The sequence below is a fragment of the Acanthochromis polyacanthus genome, chromosome 22 (genome assembly GCF_021347895.1).
Source record: "Acanthochromis polyacanthus isolate Apoly-LR-REF ecotype Palm Island chromosome 22, KAUST_Apoly_ChrSc, whole genome shotgun sequence".
NCBI classification, from domain to species: Eukaryota; Metazoa; Chordata; class Actinopteri; family Pomacentridae; genus Acanthochromis; species Acanthochromis polyacanthus.
Window position 1 is genome coordinate 8,714,810 of NC_067134.1, and position 27,101 is coordinate 8,741,910.

Consider the following 27,101-nt stretch of genomic DNA (forward strand, 5'->3'; position numbering starts at 1 on the left):
TATTTTATGCATTAATCTCCAGATTTCTGACTCGTTAATAAAATAATATCCAAGTTTTTCACACTTTAGTGCATTAATATCCCAGTTTTTGCTACTTTAGTACATTAATATCCAGGTTTTTGACACCTTAGTGCTCACATATCAGTCTGAAGCATGGCGGCGGCAGCATCATGGTATGGGGACGCTTCTCGGTAAAATTGTTAATTGTTTCAGGAACTATTGAAAATTAAAAACGTGAAATTTTCGATGTGAGAAATACCTGCTCAAAGTGCATGAGTGATTTTTAAAACTTTTGTAGAAGAAATTATTAAATATGTGAAGCTAAAATGTCACAAATTTCATTTTAAATATTCATATTGTATGTTAAAAGTGAGTTTCAAATAAATCAGAGATGGTCGAGCTGAAGATCCCTGATGATTAAAGATGAATAAAATAAATCATTTTAGAGAGCAGATGTCTTCTTACAATAAAGATAAATAAAATTCTCTTATTTTGTGTTTTAAGTTTCCGATTAAGGACGTTAAACCTTCATAAATTCACCTTTTCTGGAATTTTCTCTCGAGAAACCAAACAGCTCGGTGTATTCTGAAAACTGTCAGTGTTCCTCCTTTTGTTTTGCTGCTTCTGCATGACAGAAGTTTAAACCAGCATCGGTGTTTCTTTTCAGAGTTTGAGCTTTAATCTGATTCCTTTTCTGTCCTTTCTTTATCGTCATTTCTGCCTCTTCAGGTCGGGTCCGAACCCGGAGAACGAGTGCAGGAAACGGTCCGTCAGACAGTCGCGGTCGCAGCCGAGGAAAAGTCGTGTCTCAGTCTCAACGTGAGCAGATTCTCATTTCATTTCCGTCTGATCAAGCTTCTCATATGTGACATTAAACTCCAGATATCTCCTCCTGTGTTTCAGCTGGAAGTCGGTCCGGTTCTCCAGGTCGACTTCTGGGCTCCACCTATGCCAGGATCCCCAGACCGACCATGGGAACCGCCGCCGCCAGCAGCAGTCTGACCGACAAGAGCCGACCTCGGGGTCACCGGAGCCACGGCTGCAGCCGAGAGACCAGCCCCACCAGATCCGGCACCGGTGAGGACAGAAAACTGAGAATTTACTGCGTATCTCTACAACACACCTCTCCAAATCTGGAAATTACTGAAAGAAGTAGCTCAAATAAAAAGACTGCAAGGTGTTGAAGGTGTCAGTTCAGGGAAACTGCAAAAAATACACATTTTGCCACGTTGTTAGCGTGTGTTCAGCTGCATGTGTGTGCTTAGTTTTTGATTAAGGCTGAAATACAAGGACTGAAAACCAAATCATTGGTCTGAGTTTGCAGAATCACCATTTCCTGAATGATCCTGAGCTTTAGGATCACAGTGTAGACGATAACGGTTCTGCAAATTAGAAACACCGACTTCTTCTTTAGATCAAGCTCTTGAGATGGGATATTCTTTGTTGTTTCTTCCTGAAGGCGACTTGCATGCTGATCTCACCTCATACTAATAACTGAAACTGAACCTGCCGCCTCCCGGAGTCTTCCTCCATTTTTTTCTCCTGCATCGCTAACCATCTAGCTTCAGGTGTTTGATGTGCTACAAGCTAAACTCTCGTCCTGCACTGCTGTCTGTCTGTCTGTCCATCTGTCCGTCCGTCCGTCTGTCCGTCCAGCCCGGAGTCGAATCCCCCGACCCAGCATGAGTCAAGGCTGCAGCCGCGAAACCAGTCGCGAGAGCAGCCGTGACACCAGCCCCGCCAGGGGTTTCTCCCCCCTGGGTGAGTATGGCACCGAAGAATCCCCCCAGAAAAATCCTCTATCCTCCCCGTCATGTTGGTTTAATTTAAGGTACTGTAGTGTTGGAGAATAGAAGCTTTCAGCATTCTGGAAGATCCAATGGCATTTCTTCTTAACCTGCATGCCTAAATCACTGTTGTTCCTGATGTTCCTCTGCATGCTCTGCTTCCTAATGTCTGTTCTAATGAATAATCTGATTAAATAGTGCAAAGGCATGAAAATGTGTACTAGAGCTCTTATATAAAAAAACAGGTTGTAAAGGTTGGCTTACAACAAACGCGGCATGTTGGCGTAGGCCTGGGCGATAACAAACACTGATAGACTAGACCGCTACAGTGAAAGCACAAAACAAAAACGTCCAGTTTGGTGAAACCCAGGCAGTTCATCCACCCTTAAACCTCAGCATTAGCTCAGTTATGCCGCCCAGACTTCTGTTGATTTAATGCAGCCAGAAATATTTTTTTTCCAATTAAGAATTTAAATAAATATCTACTCCTGGTCTCTTCTAACTTTGCGTTTTCCTCCAGCGACCCGCCGTCACTCCCGTTCTACCAGCGCCCTGTCCTCTGCAGAGTGCTACTCAGGTGACCTGTGAGGCAGATAAAGCAGAATAAATCCATTTATCCTCCCACGACTCACGCTCATTTATCCGGCTAAAGGAGTCCTGCTGCTCAGTGAATCCTCCCCCTGCATGGCTGAAGTCGGCTCAGAGCTGCATAAAGCAAAACATCTCATTCCCCAGCAGGGGGCGACACTAAACATCAGCCGACCTCACATTTATACGTCATTTTGTTGCTGTGGTGGTTTTATGATTATTATTTGCAGGAAAGAGCGGCTTTAGTTTGTCATTTGTTTGACTTTTTGCATTTTCTTTGTTATTCTGCTGCTTAGATTTGGACGTCTTTGGTTCAAATAACGGCTCATTGCTTTGGGTTGGGTCTGGTTTAAAACCGTCATGTTGTCTTTGTCAACAAACAAACTCACCTTGATTAAACTGGAACTGTCAATGGTCACGAACAGCCCAACCTAAACAATTATTTGTGAAATCATCTCATGTAATTTGAGCTCAGTTCCTGAACCAAGGCGCTCTTCACAGCTTCATACAGTTGAATGTGGAAGTAAAGCGCCCATCGTGATCCTGACATTGATGTGTGCTTCGTCTTTTCCTGTCCAGACCGACTCTCACATCAGGCTCGGATCTCGGCCTCCGTCAACGCCATGAAGATCCTGAACACCGGCACCGAAGTCGAGGCTGCCGTCGCCGACGCTCTGGTAAGAAAAGAGAATTTAATCCATCTCAAATCATCCGGGTCTTCTGCTCCACCAACTCTGGTTTACTGGAAACCTTTTTATATTAGACTGTGGCTATTTTAGAAATATCTGTGAAATTTGAGCTTCACATATCAAATGCTTTCTGAGAGAAATTTTTAAGAAATAGCCCGTCACCCCGCCTTCATCAGGTTTTTTTCTCACGTTAAATTTGAGGCTGTTTGAAAGAGAACATTTCAGGAACTGTTGAAGATGAAACCTGAAACTTTCACAGTTATCGCTACATATATTAGATACTTTCTGAGATGTCATTTCATTTTTAAAAATCACCCATCGTCCCACTTTCAGCTTTTTTTTCTCACATTGAATTCACCTATCGGTCTGAAGCACGGTGGTGGCAGCATCATCATGTGGGGATTCTTCTCTGTAAAGTTGCTGACAGTCTCAGAAACAATTAAAGATGGAAAATTTTCACTGTAAATCATCATGTCATTAGCCTAGCCGTGCTAGACCCATGTTCTGAAGGCACAAGGGTGTAGAAACTCTCGACAGGGAGGGAGGCGGGCTAAAAGGTTGTCTATCAAATCCCTCTGCAGCAATTGGGTAGGTATACAACCAATCAGCGCAACGAATAGGCTGACGGAGTTCCTAGAGCGCCGGCGGATTGTGGCTAAGTCCCATTAGCTTCCCAACCAGCGGAGCCAACTGGTATATTAAGGATTTGCCATATCCCATCGGCATAAGTCCAAATACGTCTTTCTTCTCAATGAAACACTTCAGTGCCGCCCTTTGTTTATCTTTCAAGTTGAATTTTAGCTTCAAATCTTTAAGGGCTGTGGCCAAAGCCGAGTCCAAAGATAACTGTTTATTGTGCGCCGGTTGTTTCTGTCAGAATCGTCGCGCCTCTGTCGTCACTTAGTTACGCCCGCCTTCTGACTCTACACTTCATGGTGATTGGTCCGGCCAGTTTTAGGAGAATCCAGCCTCGAGCCTTATGGAGGGTAACTAGACCCACCCTGGCAGAGAATTAAATTCGTTGCTGTGGGTTGTCTAGCGCAGCTAGGCTATCATGTCATTGATTCAGAATGTAAAATATTGAACAAATACATGAAATAATATGAAATATAGAGCAACTTTAACTAATTTACAGCAACTTTAACTAATACAGAGCAACTTTAGCAAGATATAGAGCAACTAAAGCTAATATAGAGCAATTTCAGCTAATATAGAGCAACTTTAACTCATTCCGAGCAACTTTCACTAATATAAAACAACTTTAATATAGAGCAACTTTAAATCATATAGAGCAACTTAAGCTAATATAGAGCAACTTTAACTCATTTTAGAATAACTTTCACTAATATAGAGCAACTTTACTACCGTTCAAAGTTTTTATAATTAATAATTCCTGAGACTGTTTGCAACTTTTCGGAGAAGCATCCCCACAGCATGATGCTGCCACCACCGTGCTTTAGGCTAATATGTAAATTCAAACAGCCTCAAATTTGAATTTGAGTAAAAACTTGATGAAAGTGGGTTGACGGGCACATTTTAAGATCATTTTATCTCATTTTTTTTTCTACATCAAGCTGAAGTTTCACACATATCTTTAGAAATATCTACAGTTCATGCTTTAAAAAGCTGCAGCAAATCAGAGATCAGGTGAAGAGAAAGTGATGGTTTGAATAAGAGTAAAACAGCAGCAGCTTTATCCTGTAACACAAATGAAAAAAGTTTAATTTCCTCTTTGCTCTTTTGTCTCTGGACTTTGTAAATTTCAGCTCTTAGGAGACTCAAGGAGTAAGGTACAGAAATCTCTGCTGGTCTTTGCATGTCGAGCACGAAGCTTCACTTTGTTCCACATCTAAGATCGTTTATCAGCTGAAGTTATTTCTAACGTCATCCTTTCAGAATAAAGCGTCCGTGTCAAGTGTGGGAGGTTTGATTAAAAACCAGGTTTATTAAGTTCCAAAAAGTGTTCACACATGAAAATAAAAGGAAATGTTTGAACTTAATTGTTTAAATACTGAAATCGTGAAAGCACTCTGACACGGACGCAGCTGTTCATTCTGTTTCCTCATTTCTGTTCATAAAAATTAATCCAAAAAACAAACAACAAAAAGGACACATCAGAAATATGTCGTTTTAAAAACAGCATTTTTTAAAATGACATTTCACTGTAAAATTACAACATTTTATTGTCTTTAAAAAGAAAAATACACATTATTTTCCAGATATTTCCTGCAATTTGCAAGAATGGTTATGTGTATATTAACACATGAAAGATGATGAATAATTTTTTTAAACAGTTATGTTACAGATTTGAAAAAAAAACACAAAATGCTCAATTATATGTTGACTGTTAAAAACAGACCTAAACTGTGAATAAAATCCACTTAAAAATAAGTATTTTTATGAATTGTATTTTTGTAAAATTGCACCATTATTTACTGTATTTAAACAGCAAAAAAACTATATTTAAACAGTAAAAAAACTCATTATTTTGTAGATATTTGCTGCAGTTTGAAAGAAAAGTTCTGTATGTTGACGCCTGAAAGATGCTGAATAATAAACTGTTGTGTTACAGTTTTTAGTAAAAACACGGAAAGAAAAAAAGAGCAAAACTGTGAATAAAATCCACTTAAAAATCAATGTTTTTAACTATAGTCATTTTTCCTTTTACATTTGATCATAAAATATTTTTTTTACTGTATTTAATTCAGCAAAAAATATCCCTTTATTTCATGTTTCTGCTGCTATTTGAAAGAAAAAATGTGGATATTAAAGATTAAAAATGATGAAAATATTTTATGTTTTTGTAAATTAAATGTTAAACAACTGTTCAAAAGCTGTAGATAAAATAAAATAAAGCGTGTGTGTTATAAAAATCTGTTCTTTTTACAACATTTGACCATACGATACAGATATTTATTTAAATTTTAAATAAAAAACATTTATGTTCAGACTTGAAAATTGCTCAGCATTTTTTCTATTTATTTTTAGAATATTTTTTATTTGAAAAGAGAAAATTGATATAATTTGCAATATTCAGAACAGCCACAAATATATGTTTTGAGTTTCTGCAGAAGATTTTTAAAAATATAAAATGTATTTGTATCTATGGTTTTTCATTTACATGTAAAAAATTGTTCAGAAACTGTAAAATAAAAGGGAAAAATAATTAATTTATAATTATTACAAATATTTATAAAAATAGTAATTTGTTTTTTAAAAACATTTGATCATAAAATAGTTTTTTGGTCAAATTTGAAAGAAAAAGTGTGTTCAGTAAAATCATGAATTGTATTGTTATAAAATTTTGCTATTTTTACTGTATTTCAATCAAAAAAACAAATTATTTTACGTTTCTGCTGTTTCATGTTGTGTCAGAATATAAGATAATGTATTTAAATGTGCATAAACATCTTGTAGAATTTCTCTGTTTAGGTACAGATGATGACTATAATAATGATCTTTTCATAACCCGTTCAGCGTTTAACCTCCTAATCTCAGAGCTGCATGAGTCTGTAGCTGCATGTCGGATCAGAACGTTTGGGTTCCTCCACTAGAACCTCACTTCCTGTTTTCCTCACTACAGCGGCGGCCGGTCCGGCGGCGCTTCGAGTCTCCAGGGATGTACTCGGATGACGACGCCAACAGCGACGCCTCCAGCGCCTGCTCAGAGCGCTCCTACGGCTCCCGCAACGGAGGCAACGCTCCGCCGCATTTCCTGCGTCAGACGGAGGACGTGGCCGAGGTTCTGAACCGCTGCGCCAGCGCCAACTGGTCCGAGAGGAAGGAGGGTCTGCTGGGCCTGCAGAACCTTCTACGGAGCCACAGGACGCTCAGGTGGGTCCAAACAAGCATCAGGAAAAAAGTAAAGATGCACCGAGAAAAACAAACGACAAGACAGTAAAAAAGAAAATCTGAACTAGAAACAAAAACGATGAAAAGATTCCAACCAAGTAAAATCAGAGGCGTTTAGTCTAATTTAACTACAACTGAAATTATAAAATGCAATTATCAATAAATATACTTTACATTTTAATAAATCCTCCCGTTTTATCTAAATCAATACTAAAAATATTTGCTTGTAAAAAAAAATAAATCACATATTTTGTTGTGAAAATATAAGAAAACTGAAAAAATAAAACAGTCAAAATAAAATAACTACAAAACAGCGTGTGAAGCCAGATACCTAAAAAAGTAAAAAGTTTAACATCAGATTCATCAAGTAAGATAATAGATACTGCATGTAAAAAGAGTCTGGAGGAAACAGTTTGATCCTCTAAAAGTCTGTTATCTTTAGCGTTTCGCAGCAGTTTCACAGCTCCACTCGTATTTTTAAAAACTCTTTTTCAGTTTGGCAGTTTTTAGGACTGAAGATTTAAGGAAAACTCTTTAAAATGTTTGCTGGTTTTATTCTATTCTCCTTATTCATTTGGGAATCCTGCACTAGAACTTTACATTTCTGTGTGCGAAACACTCAGACAGGATAAAACTAGTAAAAAATACAGAATGAGAGCATTCAGAGCAGCCAGAGACCACAGAAAACATGCAAGTCTGGAGGGTTTTCTTCAACAACACTGAACAAACTGAACAGAAGAGGCAGAAAAACATCTGAAAGTGAAGCTGATGGACTGTCAAAGAGCAGAAAAAACACACAAAAAATTTAGATTGTTTAGGTTTTTCTTTACACTGAAATTAACCAAAAACCAAAACTTACTTCTGTAGCTTTAAATTTGTGGGACTGAGATGATATTGATCTGCTGATATATTGATAGATTAATATATTGATTTTGTGCTGCTGTTTTTCAGCCGTGTGGAGCTGAAGAGGCTCTGTGAGATCTTCACCAGGATGTTTGCAGATCCTCACAGCAAGGTCAGTAATCAATCACTTTAATCAATCACTAATTCATCAATCACTTTAATCAATCACTACTTCATCAATCACTTATTAACCTGTTCAATCAGTCACTTATTAACCAGTTTAATCAATCACCAGTTAGTCACTTTAATCAATCAAGTACCAATTGCTTTAATCACTCACTAATCAATCACTTCATCACTTTAATCAATCTCAGAACTAACCAACACCTGCAGAGCTGGAAGCTGCTCTTCCATTATGGAGCCACAGCGCCCCCTAGTGCACCGAGGAAAATGAACAGCTTCCTGTTTTTAGTTCTGATTCCTCCTGAGATTAGGATTTTAAAACTTTTCTTCAACACAACTTGATTTAAAGGTTAAACAGCACCTTGTAGAGACTTCTGAATGTTAAGATTTATTCAAGACAAAATACTATTTTATGTCCAGAAACCGTAAAACTGCAAAGATTTTACTGTATTTAATACATAAGAAATAGAACGAGTTTACAGATATTTTATTTTATTTGAAGGAAAAATTACACTCAGGACTGAAAAAATTGATTATTTTAAAATAATTATTTTTAAAAAAAATAATTATTTTACAGATATTTACTTACATTTTAAATTAAAAAGCAAATCACATTAAGATTTTAAAATTGCTAAACATTTTTTTAATCGAGAGATCTTTTTTTTTGAAAAGAGGAGAAAACTGAAATAATTTCCACTTAACTGTATTCAAATCAGCAACAATATAATTTTTTACATGTTTCTCCTGGAAAAAAAATAAAATTTATTTTATTAAAAAATGAGAAAAAAGAAAATTCTGTAATTATAAAAATAGTAATTTTTTTACAATGTTTGATCATAATTTTTTTAGTCAAATTTGAAAGAAAAAAACTGTATTTGGTAAAATCCCAGAAATAAAAGTATTAACTTACATGCTGACAAATGATACAAAACAAAAAATTATGAAAACACCTGTACTTTTTTAGAAAAAAATTCTGTAATTTAGAAATAATTGATTAATTGACAACATTTGATGGTAACATTGAGAATGTTTTTGCTTATGATACACCCATAAATAAAGTGAAGCTTCGTCCAGGTCTGCAGCTCTAACGTGTGTTTTCTCGTTGCACGCCTCAACGCCACCGTGGACACTAACCGACTGCAGAGAGTAAGTTTGGATCTCCTCGTCATGCTCCTGTGTGGATCTCTTCTTGCTGCTCTGTTCTCTTTCTGACGGACGCTGGTTGTGTTTCAGGTGTTCAGCATGTTCCTGGAGACGCTGGTGGACTTCATCCTGCTGCACAGAGACGACCTCCACGACTGGATGTTCGTCCTCCTCACTCAGCTGCTGAAGAAGATGGGAGCCGACCTGCTGGGCTCGGTCCAGGCCAAAGTCCAGAAGGCCCTGGACGTCACCAGGTCAGAGCCTCCAGAGAGAGAAGGCTTTTTAAAGAACAGAATGACTCAGCAGACATAAAAACATGAAATCTACACGATGCACATATTTATTAAAGCCACTAAGACTACAAACAGCAAATCATTTTCAGAAAATAATTTAATAATGAAGGAATAATTACATTTTTAATGGGTTTTAAATGGTTATGAAGACTTTACCTTCAAAGAGTTTCAAAGAAATCAAAACAATCCTGCCTGGAAAAATCCATACTGTCAAAATGTCCTAAAAAGTGGAGACCTGTGACAGTTTCTGATGTAAAACGAACATTAGATTTGACAAAACAACACAAATCTGGTAGGAGCTGAGTGAATTTCCTTTATTGATTTTTATTTTATAAAATATAAAATTTTCTGTGTTGTTAGTTTATTTAATAATTTACTGTTTCAATTCTATTATTTACTAATTATTTTTTAAAAAAAGTTAAGTTAAAAATGAATTTAAATTTAATAATGTAATAATGCCTTTAATAATTTATTAATTAGATTCTTATTTATTAAATATTTTTTGAAATTAAATAATTAAATAATGATTTAATAATGAATGAACTAATGCATTAATTAATTTGCTAATTTAGTAATACATTTTAAAAAATTATATTGTTTAATAATTATTAAACCTTTTTAGCAATTCAATTAATAGTTTAATAATAAATAAATAAATTAATTAATTAATTGGATAATTTACACATGTAATAATTATTTAAATTATATTTTTCGTATTTTTTAATTATATAATTCAATTAATAATTTAATAATAAATTCAGTAATAACTGTATTTTACAAATAGTAATTTGTTTATCTACGATGTGATATTTAAATCTGCAAAAAAATCTGTACTTTACAGATACATGCTGTAATTTAAAAGAAAAATTATGTACATTTAGGATAGAAAAATGGTCAATTTTTTTTAACTGTTATTTTACAGACTTTTAGTAAAATATTCACCAAATAAGTATTAATTTATATTGGAACTGGAAAAAATACAGAAATGAAAAAATATTTATTTTTATATATACTTAGTTCTATTCTAGTGTTTGACTGTAAACTTTCACCATATGTACTGTATTTAAATGAGCTAAATCATGATTCTTTTACAGATATCTGCTGTCATTTCCACAGTTTCTGAACGTTACCACCTCTGTATTTTCCATCACAGTTCTCGGTGTGTGAACGTTTTTATTTCTAATCAGGGAGTCGTTCCCGTACGAGCAGCAGTTCAACATCCTGATGCGTTTCATCGTGGACCAGACGCAGACGCCCAACCTGAAGGTGAAGGTGGCCATCCTGCGCTACATCGAGGCTCTGGCTCGCCTCATGGACCCGGCCGACTTCGTCAACTCCAGCGAGACCCGCCTGGCCGTGTCCCGGATCATCACCTGGACCACCGAGCCCAAGAGCTCCGACGTCCGAAAGGTACCGCCGCCGCCATGCTCCTCGCAGCTCCTTCACTTCCAGTTTCCCCGTTAGTCACGTTTTCTGTCGCCGTCCTGCTCCACCCAGACCCTCCATAGCTGGGCAGGGGAGGACTGGCCCGGCCGACCCGGCACCGTGGCCTCTCTGCCGGGGGAGGCCCACCTGGAGGACAGGTGCAAGCAGGTAGAGCTCAACCAATCGGCATGAGCGGCCAGAATAACCTCCTAACGCTGACTGGGACGCCTGAACTGCTTCTTATTTCTGCCAGGGAAAACTCAAAGATTAGAATGTGTGAGAGGAAAAAAATAGGAAAACACTGTAAATAATGAAGCGTTTTTATTATATTTAAATCAGAAAAACATCTATTTTACCGTTTTGTTAAATTAAAGATAAAATCATAGAAAAAAAGCTATTAATTCAGATGTTCAATGAAAAAAATCCTCATTAATATTTTATCATATTTAAATTTGCAAAATGTTATTAAATTTGATTCAATGAAATAAACTGGTGACATCAAATCTGTTGTTTCATTGTACAATTTGTATTTAATAATAATACATTTTTAATGTTCTAAGAACAGTAAAAGTTGTTTTATTTTTTATTACATATGTGTATATTTTTGCTGTAATTTGAGAGAAAACTCACGCAGATTAGTGGCTAAAAAAATAATGATAATAAATAAATAATTCTTTGAGGTGATATTTTATGGATTCTCCAAGTTTTATTTAACTCCAAAAAAGTATTCATTTACATGTTGACTATAAAAACATATAAATATAAACGTCTATATTTTCACTTTTTTACTGTATTTAAATCATAAACATCTCTTGCCTTGTGTTGGAGTGGGTGTGAAAAGACTAACAGTTTGTTTTCTACTCACATTACCTGGTAAAATCAGGAAAAAGTAGAGTTTTTTCAGCTTCTCTGCATGAAATGTTGGAGACTAACTAATGTAAACCTAACTGAGACTTCTTTTTCAGCGAACTCTGCATGAATTTATTTAAAATCATTTCACTTGGAGTGGAAACTCTTTCTGACTGTAACGAGTCTGCTCATTAACATCTGAAACCTTCTTCCTGTTTCTCTGTTTATCTGTGATAAATGATGATGAATTTCAGATCAGTCTGAAGCACGGCAGCGGCAGCATCATGATGATGACGCCGCCGCCGTGCTTCAAACTCATTTGTAAATTCAAACAGCCTCAAGTTTCAGCGTGAGAAAAGAACCGCTCTGAAAATGAGTCAATGAGTGATTTTAATAATTATTTCTTCATTAATTATATTACAGTCATATATATAATAGGTTTGTATGTCATTATCTATATTAGCGGTGTTATTGTTGTGTTATTATTGTGTCTGTTGTTGTGTGTTCAGGCGGCCCAGGTGGTTCTGATCGCTCTCTTCCAGCTCAACACTCCAGAGTTCACGATGCTGCTCGGAGCGTTGCCTAAAACCTTCCAGGACGGAACCACCAGACTGCTGCACAACCACCTGAGGAACAGCAGCGTCGCCATGGTAACGCAGACAGGAAGTGCTGCTTCGCGTGTTCAGATGTCCAGATTTATCTCACATTAAACAGCTTAGACGCGTGTCTCTAGAATGTTCAAAAATCCTGATTTCTTACAGAAACTGGTTCAGTATTGTTGATGTAACTGCTGTTTCTTTTTCAGATTTCAAACTCAATCTGGTGTTTCTTTTTCTGTCAATGTTCAGGCGTCTCCCAGTAACTCGACCGGTCGGACGCCTCCTCGACAGCCCGGCAGTCGCAGCAGTCCGCTGACTTCACCCACCAACTGTTCCCTTTCACCCAGGTACTAACATTCACTTTTTTTAAGATTACTAAAATTAATCTAAATTTGACCCAGAATGACTCAAGACTCATACACAAAAAATCTAAATGATCTAGAATAACTGAAAAATGTGTCCACAATGATGGGAAAATTACAGAATGAATAACTACTGGCCCTTGAAATGGAAGAAAGTGCAAACTTATTTACAAAATTGTCCAAAATTACTTGAAACATGTTCAAAATTATACTCAGAATGACTTGAGACTTGTCCAAGATGACTCAAAATGATCTAGAATGACTGAAAGTTTGTCCAGAATGACTGAAATTTTTTCCATAATGGTAAAACTTTTTGTCCAGAATTGCATGAAATATTCAAATCGACTCAAAACTTGTCCAGAATGATGTAAAAGTGTCCAAAATGACTTGCAATGCATACAAAAAGACTCAAAATTTTCTTGTATAACTGAAAAATTTGATGGCGATACTGACGATGCTATCGATGCTAATGATACTGATGATACTAAAGGTGCTGATGATGCTAATGATACTGACAATGCTAACAATGCTGACGATGCTAAAGATGCTAACGACACTAAGGATGCTAACAGTGCTAATGATGCCAACGATACTGACGATGCTATTGATCCTATTGATGCTAATGATGCTAAAGATGCTAATAACACTAATGATGCTAATGATGCTAACGATGCTAACACTGACCAGTTCGTGCTCCTCCTTGTTCCCCACCGGCTGCAGTCGGCTGTGGGGTTGGAGCTCTGATGGCCTTTCCCGGCTGCCTCCTCCACCCTTTCCTTCCCCTCTACCTCCACCCTCTACCCACTGCTCCCTCCAGGCCCTGAGGCCGTCTTCCTCCCCCAGGTAACCCCTCTCCTCCTCATCCAGCGGGGCTTTACAGTCCAGCTTCGGCACCAATCTCAGTACCTGGAAAGGATTCAAGGAACATGTTGCTGCACCGTCTCACGTCTTCATCAGTCGTCTTTAACGTGTTCATTGGAGCTGAAAAACTCAGTTCTGTGAATAATTTTGAGAATTTCATGTTTTCAGGTTTCAAACGGGGGCAGTCCTGGTGTCCCTGTTTTACTATTTTCTGTTAAAACTTCTCCAAAATGACTGAAATTTGTCTAAAATGGCTTAAAACTTGTTCAAATTACCCAAAGTTTTCCAAAAATTCTTGAAACTTGTCCAGATTGCCTCAAATATGTCCAGCATTACTTATAATTTGTCTAGAATGACTGTAAATTTGCCCAAAATTGCTCAAAATTGTCTGAAATGACTTGAAACGTGTCCAAAATTACTTCAAACTTGCCAAATTGGCTCAAGTATGTCCAACATTACTTATAACTTGTGTAAAATGACTCTAAACTTGTTCAGAATGACTAAAAAATTGACAAAAATACTTGAAACTTGTCCCAAAATACACAAAATTATTCAAAAAATTTTCAGAGTGACTGAAAATTTGTCCAAAAGGATTAGAAACGTGTCAAACATGGCTATAAATTGTCGAAAATTATTCAGAATTTCTCCAAATGGCTCCAAAATTACTTGAGACTTTTCTAAAATGACTTAAAACTTGTCCAAATAATTATATCTTGTCATATATGACTCTAAAGTTGCCCAAAATGATTGGAAATTTGCCAAACAGGATAATAAATTGCCTAGAATGATTAATGATTTTTCCAAATGACTCAAAACTTGTTCAAAATGACCTAAAATGACTTGAAATTTGTCCACAATGGTTAGAAATGACTATGAATTGCCAAAAATTGTTTATAATTTGTCCAGAATGACCCAAAATTGTCCAGAACTACTTAAACCTTGACCAGATTGGCTCAACTATGTCCAACATTACTTATAGCTCGTCTGAAATGACTTGAAATTTGCCCAAATTAACTTACATTTCGTCCACAATGACTAAAAATTGTCCTGAATAATTAGAAAATAGATCAAGATTGTCCACAGTAAGTCAAAATCTGTCTAGCATGACTGAAAACTTGTCTAAAATTAATAGAAACTCTAAGTTTGTCTTGTGGAAGTTATATTTTTGGAGCTATTGAACCTTTACAATGGCCTCCCCTGTATGACAGGTTTTTGGGGTGAAAATATAAAAATTTGCAGATCTGAAAACCAGTGAAATTGTCATAATTCAGAACTTAGTTTAGTTTTAATGATCAGTGGAGCAACACAAATGTTCACCTTCATATTTAAACAGAAGCATCCAACCAATTCTTCTGAGTTTTCAGCTGCAGTTTGTGTTGAATGTCGTATTTCACTGTGAAGCCCTGAAAACATCCTCGTCTGCTTTAAACGTCCTCCATGCTTTTCTGTCTGAACTGAATCCATCAGGTCTGTGGTCGACGTGCACGGCTTTAATCCACGTAATCCAGCCTCCTAGTCATGGACAAACCCTCGTGTGATCTTTATCCCGGACATTTGCAACTTTTCTAAACATTTACTGACTTTAAAATGCTTGAATTTCTAACCCAAATTACGCAAAATTATCCAACATTACTTACATTTTATCTAAAGTGACTCAAAAATGGCTCAAAATTTGGCCAAAATGCTTGAAATTTATGCAAAAGTGCTGTGAAATGTGTCATAAATTACTTTAAACTTGTCCAAAAGGGGACAGAATCTGATCATAACTACTTGAAATTTGATGAAATTGACTATAAATCGTCCAAAATGGCTTGAAATGTGTCTGTTTGTGCAAAATTAAATGAAAATGGCATCAAACTTGCTAAAATGCATTAATTTGTCCAAACTGACTCAAAATGGGTTCAAAATGATCTGAGATTTGTCTAATATGCCCAAAATGGCTCAGAATCATCCAAAATAAGGCAAGTCATCTAAAAATGGCAACAAAAAAAAATTGGCAAAATGATTTGAAATATGCTATAAATTACAAAAGGTGTCACACATGACTTGAAACTTGTCCAGCAGGATTCAATATTCGTCCAAACTGACTTAAAATTGATCCAGAATGACTCAAAACTTCAGGCACAATTCATCCAAAATGGCTCTAAATTTCTCCAAAAGTAATAGAAACTTGTTGAAAATGACTTCAATATTGGTTCAAAATTGTCTAATATTACAATATGAGTAGCTATTGGCCCCTAAAAATCTAAGAAAGTATCAAATTTTGTCACAAGGATGGTACTGGTGTCCTGGTTTTGCTCTTTTGGGTGGAGACCTGACTAAAAAGTTGTCTAGAGTTATTCAAAATTTGACAAATTTAGCTCAAGATCATCCAAAACGAGTCAAAATTTGTCTGAAAGGACTCCAAAGCTGTCCAATTTTGCTAAAAAGTCATCTCAAACAGCTCAGCGTGGCCCAGACTGTCTCAAACTTTTGGCAGAATGAGTGGAAACGTGCAGTTTTCTTCTCACTGAACTCTTGGAGATTTGGAATGAATACATTAACAATGAAACATGCACAGTTGGCGTTTCGTCCATGTCTAGAGAGTCCTGAGTCATCAAGCTTCCAGTTAAAGATAAAGTCCTGCCGACAGGTGGACGAATGAAACTCCGTGTGTGTTGTTCCTCTGCAGCCTGTTGGAGTACGACAGCGAGAACCTGAACTCGGAGGAGATCTACAGCTCGCTGCGGGGCGTCACCGAGGCCATCCAGAACTTCAGCTTCCGCAGCCAAGAAGACCTGATGGAGCCTCTGAGACGAGACGGCAAGAGAGACGGCATGGTGAGGACGAAACTGACCAAAAGACCACAGAGGAGGGAAAACGTCTGAATTACTTTAATGTTCACCAAAACCAAGTGTCCAAAATGATGCAGAAAGTGTCCAAAATGTTTGAAATGACTCATGATTTGATCACAGTGACTGAAAATTATGCAGAATTTGACCAAAATACTAAAAATCACTCATTTTACCCAAATGACTCAGAATTGTACAAAAATGACTGAAAATGTCCAAAAGAAATCTCAATTTGTCAGAAGTTGCTCAAAATGTGTCCAAAATTACTTAAATGGTGAATGGCTAAAACTTGAAGAATGACTAAAACTCTACGTATGACTTTTACAGTACAACCTGTGTCTTATTATCCCCCGCCTCCACGAAGTGGAAAAGGGGGATATAGGTTTGGCGTCCGTCCGTCCGTCCGTCCGTCCGTCCGTCCGTCCGTCTGTCCGTCCGAGATGAAGGGGACAGCTTTTCTTGGAAACTATTACAGCTAGGATTACGAAATTTAGTGTGTAGCTTCACACCATGGACACCTTGATCAAGTTCGAAAATGAGACCTGTGTGATAATATTTAACAGAGTTATGGCCCTTTATCACTATTTTGGATATAGACTCATAGACATCACATGTGGCGGGGGATATTGATGACCATGTCGTCTTGTTTTTACACTTGGACTATTTTATTTGTATTTTTATTTATTTTGTTTTAATGTGTACAGCATTTGGTCGACAGTGTTGTTTTTAAAGTGCTTTAGAAATAAAGTTGGATTGGACTAAAACTCTACGAATGACGAAACCTTGATGTCCGTTGTCGTCCTGCCAGCCGGGCGTCGGGGCGTCCTCGGACTCTGACCCTCGTGGTGACATGGTGGACGGTGGTCGGATGGCTCTGGACAACAAGACGTCGCTGCTCAACACTCCTTCACCACGGTCCTTCGCTGGGCCGCGGTTTAGAGAATACAACCCTTATAACTACAGCGACAGCATGGACAAGGCCGCCCTGAAGGAGGCGCTGTACGAGGACGCCGTGGAGAGAGATGGTAGGGTTCAGGAGTTTATTTATGTTCGGCAGGTCGAGTCCTCAAAGCTGAAACTTTATTATGTTTCTTCTTTAGGACGCCGGCAAGAAAGTGTGGAAAACAAGATCCTGAACCCTAAAAGCTTCCCGGGTAAAAACACCGTTCCAGACATTTCAAACAGCAAGTTGTTTAAAGGGACTCAGAACTGTGTAAAGTGACTCAAAATTGTCTGAAGTGATTCAGAATTTGTCTGTAACTCAAAATATGACCAAAAAGACTTTAAAAAAATATAAATCCAAAATGACTCTAAATGTGTCTAAAATGAGGCATAATAGTAAAAATATAAAAATGCAAAATTGTCTATAAAGACTTAAAACTTGTCCAAAATGACTGAAGTTTGTCCAAAAAGACTTGAAAGTTTGAATCATTTTTGCCCTAAAATTGTACAAAATGAGTTATAACCTGTTCAACGTGTACCAGAAATGTCTAAAATAACTTGTCCAAAGTGACAAATTTGGTCTGAAATGACTTGAAATTTCACAGAAAAGACTTGAAATCAGCTCAGAATTACTTGAAATTTGTTCAGTGTTACTTGAAACCTCTCTGAAATGATTCTCTACTTGTTCAAAGTGACTCAAAATTTACTAAAATGACTTGAAACTTACCTAAAGTGGTGCTGAAATTTCTCCTAAATTACAACAACTTGACCAAAATGCTCACCCAAATTCAGTTTGTTTAAAATGACTCAAAAGACAACCAGAGGCATGTCTAAAGATGTGAAACCTGTTGAACATCTGCTATAACGAAGCCTTTTGTGACTGCAGCCGGTCCTGCAGAGCAGCTGGAGCTGGTCGGGGGGCTGCTGAAGGATCTGTCCCAGGGCCAGGCGCCGGACCGGGGCCCGGAGGAGCGGCGGGGGACCCTGCTGGAGCTCCTGAAGGTGGCCCGAGAGGACAGCCTGGTGGTCTGGGAGGAACACTTCAAAACCATGCTGCTGCTGCTGCTGGAGACTCTGGGAGACAAAGATGTGAGGAGAAACACCTCCAGTATCAAACTGGACCATCACAAACTAAAACAGAATCTGTTAACTCCACACATCAAACACTGAATTCACATATCGGTCTGAAGCACGGTGGTGGCAGCATCATCATGTGGGGAGTCTACTCGGTAAAGTTGCAAACAGTCTCAGGAACTATTAAAGATTAAAAAAACTGCTTCTCATCATTTCAGTGATTCAGAATCTGTAATATTAAACAAGTAGCTCAAATATTCTCTGATTATGGCTGAGCTGAAGTAAGAAAAACGTGCTACAATGACTCAAAGGTGTCCAAAATGACTAAAAGTTTTACCAAAGTGACTCAAAAAGTGTTCAAAATGGCTCAATGTGTCGCAAATTACTCAATTAGTGTCCAAAATGACTTAAAATCCATCCACATTCATTCAAAATTTCTCCAAAATTACATAGAATTGGACCAAAATGACTAGAGAATATGTCCAAAGTTAAATGTGGCTTGAATTTCTTAACATAAAATTGTAAATGAATTCAAACCTGTCAAAAATGACTCAAAGTTAATCATCCAAAATTACTCTAGATTTATCTAAAATTATGTGACTCATGACAGTCATGTTATGTCCAAAATTACTCTAAATTTGTGCAAAATTATGAAAAAAGGGTCAAAAAAGACTGAAAATGGTCTAAAATTACTCCAAATTTGTGACATACAGAATTGTCCGACAGTGCTTGAAACTTGTCCAAAACTACGCAAAATGGTCTGAAGTATTAAACATGTCTAAAATGATGGAAAACATGTCAAATGAAAACGATCTATAATGATTCCAAGTTTTCCAGAATGACCCTAAATTTGTCCAAAATGATGTGAAATGTGTTGAAAATCATGTACAATTTGACCAAAGTGACCTGAAGTTCCTCCACTGTGACTCAGACTTGTCTGAAACATTGAAAACATTTTATCTAGATAACCATATTTTGTTCTTCGTAGTTTCCAGGCAGGTCAGAGATGGTGGAATTGTGATGATTTAAGGTAGAAATGTGATGAATTAAGGTGGAACAACTGTTTCCTCAGCACACGATTCGAGCCCTGGCCCTGCGAGTCCTGAAGGAGATCCTGAGGAACCAGCCGGCCCGGTTCAAGAACTACGCCGAGCTCACCATCATGAAGACACTAGAGGCCCACAAGGACTCCCACAAAGAGGTGAGGTCGTGGACGGACAGGGCGCCACCTTTAGCCATGCAGATATGTGTAAATTTAGCTAAGGATTGTGCATTTTTAGGTACAAGTATGAAACTTGGCATAGTTATTGTCCAAGGTCCAAAGAATATTTTTGGAGCCAAAAATCATAAGGTCCATGTCAGCTGTGGCGGCCATTTTCAAAATGCCCTGCATGAAACTAAAAGTAAAACGATCTTAGCAATGTCTTTAATGGATTTTTTGACCTGGAAAACATGAGAATAGACACCAGAATCCTGCCTCTACTATTTACAGAAGTCAAGATGTGGACATGAATAGGAGCTTGGTGGCCATTTTGAAAATCAAAATAACTGCCACATCACAATGCTACAACCAGGTGATCCAATTAAGTCAGGGATGTTTTTAATAGATTCCTTGACCCTGAAAACGTGGATAAAAACACCAGAATCATGCCTCTACAAGTATCAGGGGCCAAGATATGTGCTCAGTAAATTTCAAATGGCAGCCATATTTAAAAATGGCTGCCTCAGCTGACAGGGGCCTTTAGATTTTTGGCCCCATAACCAGTAATATTCCCTGGGCCATGGACAACAGTTTCATGCTTGTACCCCAAAGTGCACTTTATTTTACATATCTGCCAGCTACTTCAGGTGTTTCATGCTAAAGCTAAACTGTGGTCCTCAGGTTGTCCGGGCGGCCGAGGAGGCGGCATCCACGCTGGCTGGCTCCGCCCAGCCGGAGCAATGCATCAAGGTGCTGTGTCCCATCGTGCAGACGGCCGACTACCCCATCAACCTGGCCGCCATCAAGATGCAGACCAGAGCCATTGAGCGCATCGCCAAGGAGCCGCTGCACCTGCTGCTGCCGGACGTCATACCTGGACTGCTGCAGGTGAGAATCCATAATCAGCTGTGAAAGAGGCCGTCTCAGCTCATCAGAGGAGCCTTCTGCTCGATTACCCCCTTTTTTCGTTTCTAAAGTGTTTTTTATCTTCTGCAGGGCTACGACAACACGGAGAGCAGCGTGAGGAAGGCCAGCGTCTTCTGCCTGGTGGCCATCTACTCTGTGATCGGAGAGGAGCTGAAGCCTTACCTGGCTCAGCTGACCGGCAGCAAGGTCCTCCAGCTCTTACTGTCAAATTAAAGGAAGTATTCATCTAGAACTAGAAAACTAAGTCTGGAAATGTTGTCCTCGTCAAAGACATCTTCTGGGAATGTGATGAAATCTACTGGGTCAAAAATATACATATAGAAAAGTTCATATTTGGTTGAAGGTCCCTTTTGGTTTCTGCCCCCAAGCTTCTGGTTGATCTTTGACTCCTCTGGACACTGTAGCTACCGTCAAGCATGGCGGTGGCGGTATCATTATACTATCAACTCAACTGACTCAAGTCTGACTTGTTTCTTCATCTGTCGGGACTTTGGGGAGTCCAGTCTAGAACCTTCATTCCAGCCTGATGGAACCATTTCTTTACCACGTCTGATGTGTGTTTGGACTCATTGTCTGGTTGGAACATCCAACTGTGTCGAAGATGGTTTTAGGTATTCCTGAAGAATGTGGAGGTAATCCTCCTCCTTCATGTCACCATTTCCTTTGTGTGAAGCTTCAGTTCCACAGAGCATGATACTGCCACCACCATGCTTGATGGCAGTTTTGGTGTTCTGTCCAAACATATTTCTGCTCAGTTTTTGTTCCATCTGACCACAGAACTTTCCTCCAGAAGGCCTTTTCTTTGTCCATGTGATCAGCAGCTTACTTGAGTGAAGTTTTGATGAACACAACTTTCTACATCAACAAAACTGATAATTCAGGTTACTGTGTATGTCTTTATGATCCAGTAGATGTTGTCATATTTCCAGAAGACTTAATAAATCTATGAAAGGACTAGAATACCTGATGAGTTATGGAGTCACTGGAATCTAAAGAATACCGTGCTGTACGTGGTTTTTATGTTAGCCCGTCTATTAAACCTGCTAGACTCTGTAGTGTAGTTTAGCTGATGAAGGAGCACCATGAAGGAGACTTCTGCTAATCCTGCTGCTGTTTCTCTTCTAGATGAAACTGCTCAACCTGTACATCAAGAGAGCCCAGACCTCCACCAGCAACAGCAGCAGCTCCTCCGACATCTCCTCCTACTGACTCCACTAGGACCTCCTCCTTCCTGCGGCCGTTGCCAGTAGGAAGGCGTTCTGTGTCGGACCGGGCCCTGTGCCTCCACCATCCCATCATGAAGAGCCTCCACCGTTAGTCACGAGCCTTAAGACTTCCTAGAAACCATTTTTAAAACCGCGACTGAATGTGAGGAACAGAAAACGTTCTCACAAAGACTCGAGGTGAGTTTGACGAAAAGTTTTAGCGGAGCTTCCTCGAAACTATCAGGGTTTTTATCCTTTGATTCACTCCTCTGAGCATATATACATACAGAAAAGTTAATATTTGGTTCAATGTCCCTTCTGGTTTCCGTCCACAAGCTTCTGGTTGATCTTTGACTCCTCTGGACACTATACCTACCATCAAGCATGGAGGTGGCAGTATCATTATATGATCAACTTAACTGACTTACGTCTTTCTGACTTGGTTCTTCAGGTTCTTGATGAGTTTAAGTTATTGAGTTTGGGGAGACAAGTCCAGAACCTTCATTCCAGCCTGATGGAACCATTTCTTTACCACATCTGATGTGTGTTTAGACTCATTGTCAGGTTGAAGCATCCCGCATGCTGATGGTTTTAGGTTTTCCTGAAGAACTTGGAGGTAATCCTCCTCCTTCATTATTCTATTTACTTTGTGTGAAGCTCCAGTTCCACACTCCAGTGCTGCCACCACCATGCTTGATATTAGGTTTTGGATTAAAAAAAAAGTCAAAGACCCACCTAAGACAGTCTGAAATCAGTCCTCAAAAGGTCTAGAACCAGGACCAAAACCAAACCTACACTACTCCTAAAGTCCAAAACTGCCCAAAATACAGTCTGAAAGCAGTCCTTAACAGGTCGTGAAGACCAGTAGTAAACCAGTCAGCCAACCATTTTTTAAACTTATTTCTGAATCTGAGGAGGTGAAAATGTTCTCACAAAGACTTGAGGTGAGTTCTATGAAGACTTTTAGTTGTTCCTCTAAACTGTCAGTGTTTTTCTCCTTTGATTCACTTCTCTGAGCGACGTTTTGCTTTGACACATCAAACCTTATTGTAAGCTGAATGTAAAGAGCTCACCCGTTCCTGAACTACTGCCTGGTAAATCCGCCCTGGAGCGTCCTCCAGGCTTCCAAGGCTGAATTCAAGAGTTGACGAGTCAAAGGTTCTGCCGTGGGAAGAATGTGAAGTTCATGTCAGTCTGCTGCGATCGATCATTTGGCTGGCCAATGATTTAAAGCACTACAGATAGAAATATATATATTCAAAGCAAGTTTTATTATATTGGGCCCAAGTAGCAGCAGAAAATATCAGTGTTGTTATTTAAGAAATCATTTTTCATGTATGAAGGAACCAAGAATTCTGTCTGCGCGACTCTTATCGGATGGATTTCCATTTAAAAACGACACTCAGCTACAGGTTCCTGCTAAAAACTGGAGAAAAAGGAGGTATTTTACAGTTTAGTCAACATTGAATTCAAGTGTCAGCTGGTTAAACTAGATAGAATTTGTTAAATCACTAAAATTCATTGGAAAACACTGCTTTACGTGACTTTATGCTGCAGTTTAGGTCGACAACAACACTGCTTTTATTGGAATATCCCAATAAAACTTTGTTTTTCCCCGATTATTTTTGCGTAAAAGATAAATTTGTAGACTGTTATTGGAAAATAACTCAAAATTGATCTAAACAAACCACAAAAACAGTGTAAAAAATGATGCGAAATTAGATTTAAGTTTGGAAATTTGAGATTTTTACAGAATCTGATTAACTTATTTGGTGTTTTTTTCCCTATATTTAGTTAAAAAAGTCTAAAAAAAAACACGTCTTTTTAATGTGATATCCCAATAAAACTATTTTTTTTCTTGATTCTTTTCACGTTCAAGATAAATTTGTGGACTTTAATTGTAAAATAATTCAAAATTGGTCTAAACAAACCAAAAAAAGGTTTTTAAAAAAATGACTTAAAATGTGTCTAGAATGACTTGAAACGTGTCCAATTCTCCACAATGACTTAAAATGAGATTTTATGTTTGAGAATTTGAGCTTTTTTTTTTTTTTTTTTTTACAGAATATAATTAACTTAAATGGGTTTTTTTATATATATTTATTTACAAATTTTCTCAATGTCCAAAACAGCAAAAACACGTCTTTTTAATGTAATATCCCTATAAAACTTTGTTTTTGTCTGTTCAGTTTCATGCTAAGTTTTATTAGCAGACCTGCTCATGTTAATGTATAAATGTACGTTATTTTTTCCACTTTTTCAATCCAAACGTAGAAAGCTGTCGAGAAAAAAGCCCCAATCCAATGCTTACATCGATTTAAAGAACTAAAAAAGTTGCTTTTAAATGGAAACCAGCCGATAAATGTCAGATCTGGTGTATTTCTGCTGTAAATATTTCAAACCACTGAAAGGTGAATCTGCTGCCGAGTGGAGACTACTGTTGGTTTCATTCCTGTCAAATATCTGATGATGATCTTAAACATTTTAAATCAGCTGCTTGTGTTGTGAACCGAATGCGAGTCCGTCTGAGACTTCCACCGGAAAAATGTGAAATATTCCCAATGTGTCCGAAGGTTCGGACGATCAGAACGTCAGCAATAAACTGTGAGGAGTTTCCTCCTCGCTTCCACAACCGACGTTCTGCTGCTCAGAAACTTTATCGTCCTCAAACCAACGAGGAGCCGGAGCCATTCGTCGGTTTGTTGTGACGCTAAAAATGAAGCTACAGGTTGATCGCCATGGACAAAAACAACTCCACAATGGTTAAAAATGTCCTGAAATTGGTGTAAAATATCTTTTAAATTGCGCAAAAGTCTTCAAACCTTGTGTAAAATTACTGAAAATCAATCAAAAGTTGAGCAAAAGGCCTTGCACTCTGTTCAGAATTACTCAGTTTGTCTAAAAGTACTGTAGCCTTGTCAAAAACAGATATTCAACTGAAAGTATTACCTAAATGCCGAAAAGTTGCCCAAAATTATTTCAGAATGACCACAAATATCTCAACTAGCTCAATGTCTGTCCAAAAAGATTTGAAATGTGTCCAGAAATGCTCAGAATTTATCCTAAACGACCAAAATGTCTTTAATAAGTCAGTCTGTCCTAGAAGACTTAAAAGTTGCACAAAATTCCTTGAAATTTGTCTGAAACAATTCAGACCTCATGGAAATCTGTTACACAAAATGAAAAAATGAGACATTATGACATAAAAGTACAAAATATGACACAAACAGAACAAAACAATCGAGACCTAAAATGACAAATTAGAGAAATGAGACAAAAAACCCACAACAAATACAGAAAATTACAAAAAAATGGACAAATAAAAACCAAAGTACACAAACGAGACATAAAATGACAAAAAGTAGATAAATTAGCACAAAACAACACAAAACAGGAGACAAAAAAAATGAAGAAAATGAGGCATAAAATTATGCAACTTTGACAAATTTAAACAATGATAAAAATGAGACAAATTTAGACATATCACAAATTCAGAGACAAAATGGAACAGTAACGAGAACCTAACTGGGTTTCAGCAGGAAGTGGAGTCTGAAGTTAAATAAATCAAGTTGTGAGCTCCTGTAGCTTCTGATTTTAACGTCTCAGCAGAAAGTTCGTCGGCCTTATTTCACTCTGCGACTGTTAAACCACGAGTTTAAACTTTAGTTCCTCCAACAACGAGCTTCTACTTCCTCATTTGGTGCCTTCGGCTACAAACTGGAGCCTGTAAATACGCTGAGTTCTGCCCGCATGCTTTTATTTTGGTAGCTCTACTTCCTGTGTATATATATTAAATGTTTGGTTCTCACCTGTGATAGAATTTACATTAAATAAACGTTCACACTTCACGTCTCTGGGTTTTTATTTACTTTATTATTGTTGTATCTTTCTACTTTTACCTCTGATGCAGTTTGAAGGTAAGTTTCCACATCACATGCAAAACTACAAAATTTGACAAAAATCCACAATGGACCTGAATGACCCCGCTGTGACGGAGGCCATCCTGAAACTGGTCAGTGTGAGATGAGATAGTTTCATGTTAACATTTAAATTTAAGGGACATAAATCTGTAAGAACAAGAAGAATCAAAATCTTTTCTTTCTGCTCATGAACTTGTTTTTCAGCTGGAGGAGAAGCTGAAAGAGAAGCTGAAAGAGAAAGGGATCACAGCAGGGTTGAAATTTAGATGGGTCAAGAAGCCTGACAACACCATCTTTGAGGAAGAGAAGGATGAACTGTAAACTGTATTTACAGGATATCTTTCATGTGTTTTACTTTGAAGGTTCATGTTTTAGGTTGACATGTTAGAGCCAGCTAATAAATATCAAACTGTCATGTGAGACATTTATTGTTTTGGAGTAGAGCAGAACTAAACAAACTTAAAACTGAACAAATATCTTATTTATCCTGTTGCTGTGTTGATAAATTAATGGTAGGGCAGATTTACAGCTGATTTTATGCAACATACATGTGGAAATCTACACATTTAAACTGTGAAAACTTTCTCATGTGAAAATGTTGTAATGAACTGCAGAGACATCAGCGTATCCCTGTAAAGCTGGATTCATTTATAGAGCATGTTGTTAGATATTTCAGAGTGATGTGTGATGTATTAGGATTTAATATTGTAGCTTTGTAAGAAAATCTCTGAGGTCACGAGAGTTGTGAAGGAAAAATGACTCTTTCCCCTTTCTAAGGTCATAATGGCCTTTAGACAGACAGACACTGCAGGAGATCAGATATCGTTTATTGTGATGTGACTAAGCAGACCAGTTGTCTCCATATTGGTCTGTAATCCAAATCTGACCTTCTACCAACTCCAATATAAAGCCAAAGATCAGAGAGAATCCTCAGAAGTGCTGCTGGCATTGCTTGCATGTACTGAATTTTTCTTTGGAGATTAATAAAGTATCTTTTGTGATTTTTCAGATGACATACGAGACTATGACATTTTTATCAATTTTCAGAAGACATGCTATGACATTTTAGGTGACTTTCTGGACAGCATACTGTACTATAACATTTTAGTCAGTTTTCGTACGACATGCTATACTATGACATTTTTATCAATATTCAGACGCCATACAATACTGTGACATTTTTGGTGATCTTTTGGACAACATACTATACTATAAAATTTTTATTAATTTTCGGACGACATGCTATAGTTTTACATTTTTGGTGACTTTTCTGACGACATACTATACGATGATGTTTTTGGTCACTGTTCGGACCAAATATTATACTATGACATTTTCATAATTTTTCTGGCAACATACTGTACTATGATGTTTTTGGTGACTGCTGGATGACATACTATACTATGACATTTTTGGTGACTGCTCGATGACAGCGTAAACTATGACATTTTTATCAATTCTCGGACGACATACTATCGTATCACATTTTCATCAATTTTTGGACGGCATACTATAATAGAACATTTT

The 27,101-nt window shown here is 37.7% G+C and overlaps 1 protein-coding gene across 22 annotated transcripts in view; it reads left to right on the forward strand.

The window, feature by feature from the left end:
* Nucleotides 1-25,502, forward strand: part of LOC110969725 (CLIP-associating protein 1-A-like) — a 70,578-nt gene extending 45,076 nt beyond the window's left edge. For 5 of the 22 annotated variants that reach the window (XM_051941625.1, XM_051941628.1, XM_051941626.1 and 2 more), the window contains 22 exons: nucleotides 730-819; nucleotides 904-1,077; nucleotides 1,657-1,761; nucleotides 2,308-2,364; nucleotides 2,955-3,052; nucleotides 4,831-4,854; nucleotides 6,648-6,898; nucleotides 7,868-7,931; nucleotides 9,176-9,339; nucleotides 10,566-10,788; nucleotides 10,876-10,971; nucleotides 12,162-12,302; nucleotides 12,501-12,598; nucleotides 13,334-13,456; nucleotides 16,146-16,293; nucleotides 17,114-17,330; nucleotides 17,406-17,459; nucleotides 18,134-18,336; nucleotides 19,394-19,522; nucleotides 20,204-20,410; nucleotides 20,519-20,635; nucleotides 21,575-25,502. In XM_051941625.1, the coding sequence (XP_051797585.1) occupies nucleotides 730-819; nucleotides 904-1,077; nucleotides 1,657-1,761; nucleotides 2,308-2,364; nucleotides 2,955-3,052; nucleotides 4,831-4,854; nucleotides 6,648-6,898; nucleotides 7,868-7,931; nucleotides 9,176-9,339; nucleotides 10,566-10,788; nucleotides 10,876-10,971; nucleotides 12,162-12,302; nucleotides 12,501-12,598; nucleotides 13,334-13,456; nucleotides 16,146-16,293; nucleotides 17,114-17,330; nucleotides 17,406-17,459; nucleotides 18,134-18,336; nucleotides 19,394-19,522; nucleotides 20,204-20,410; nucleotides 20,519-20,635; nucleotides 21,575-21,658 (2,867 nt within the window). In that variant the 3' untranslated portion in view covers nucleotides 21,659-25,502. The remainder of the gene's footprint in view (nucleotides 1-729; nucleotides 820-903; nucleotides 1,078-1,656; nucleotides 1,762-2,307; nucleotides 2,365-2,954; nucleotides 3,053-4,830; nucleotides 4,855-6,647; nucleotides 6,899-7,867; nucleotides 7,932-9,175; nucleotides 9,340-10,565; nucleotides 10,789-10,875; nucleotides 10,972-12,161; nucleotides 12,303-12,500; nucleotides 12,599-13,333; nucleotides 13,457-16,145; nucleotides 16,294-17,113; nucleotides 17,331-17,405; nucleotides 17,460-18,133; nucleotides 18,337-19,393; nucleotides 19,523-20,203; nucleotides 20,411-20,518; nucleotides 20,636-21,574) is intronic. The other 17 variants (XM_051941631.1, XM_051941643.1, XM_051941633.1 and 14 more) reach the window with 12 other exon arrangements.
* The last annotated feature ends 1,599 nt before the right edge of the window (nucleotides 25,503-27,101 follow it).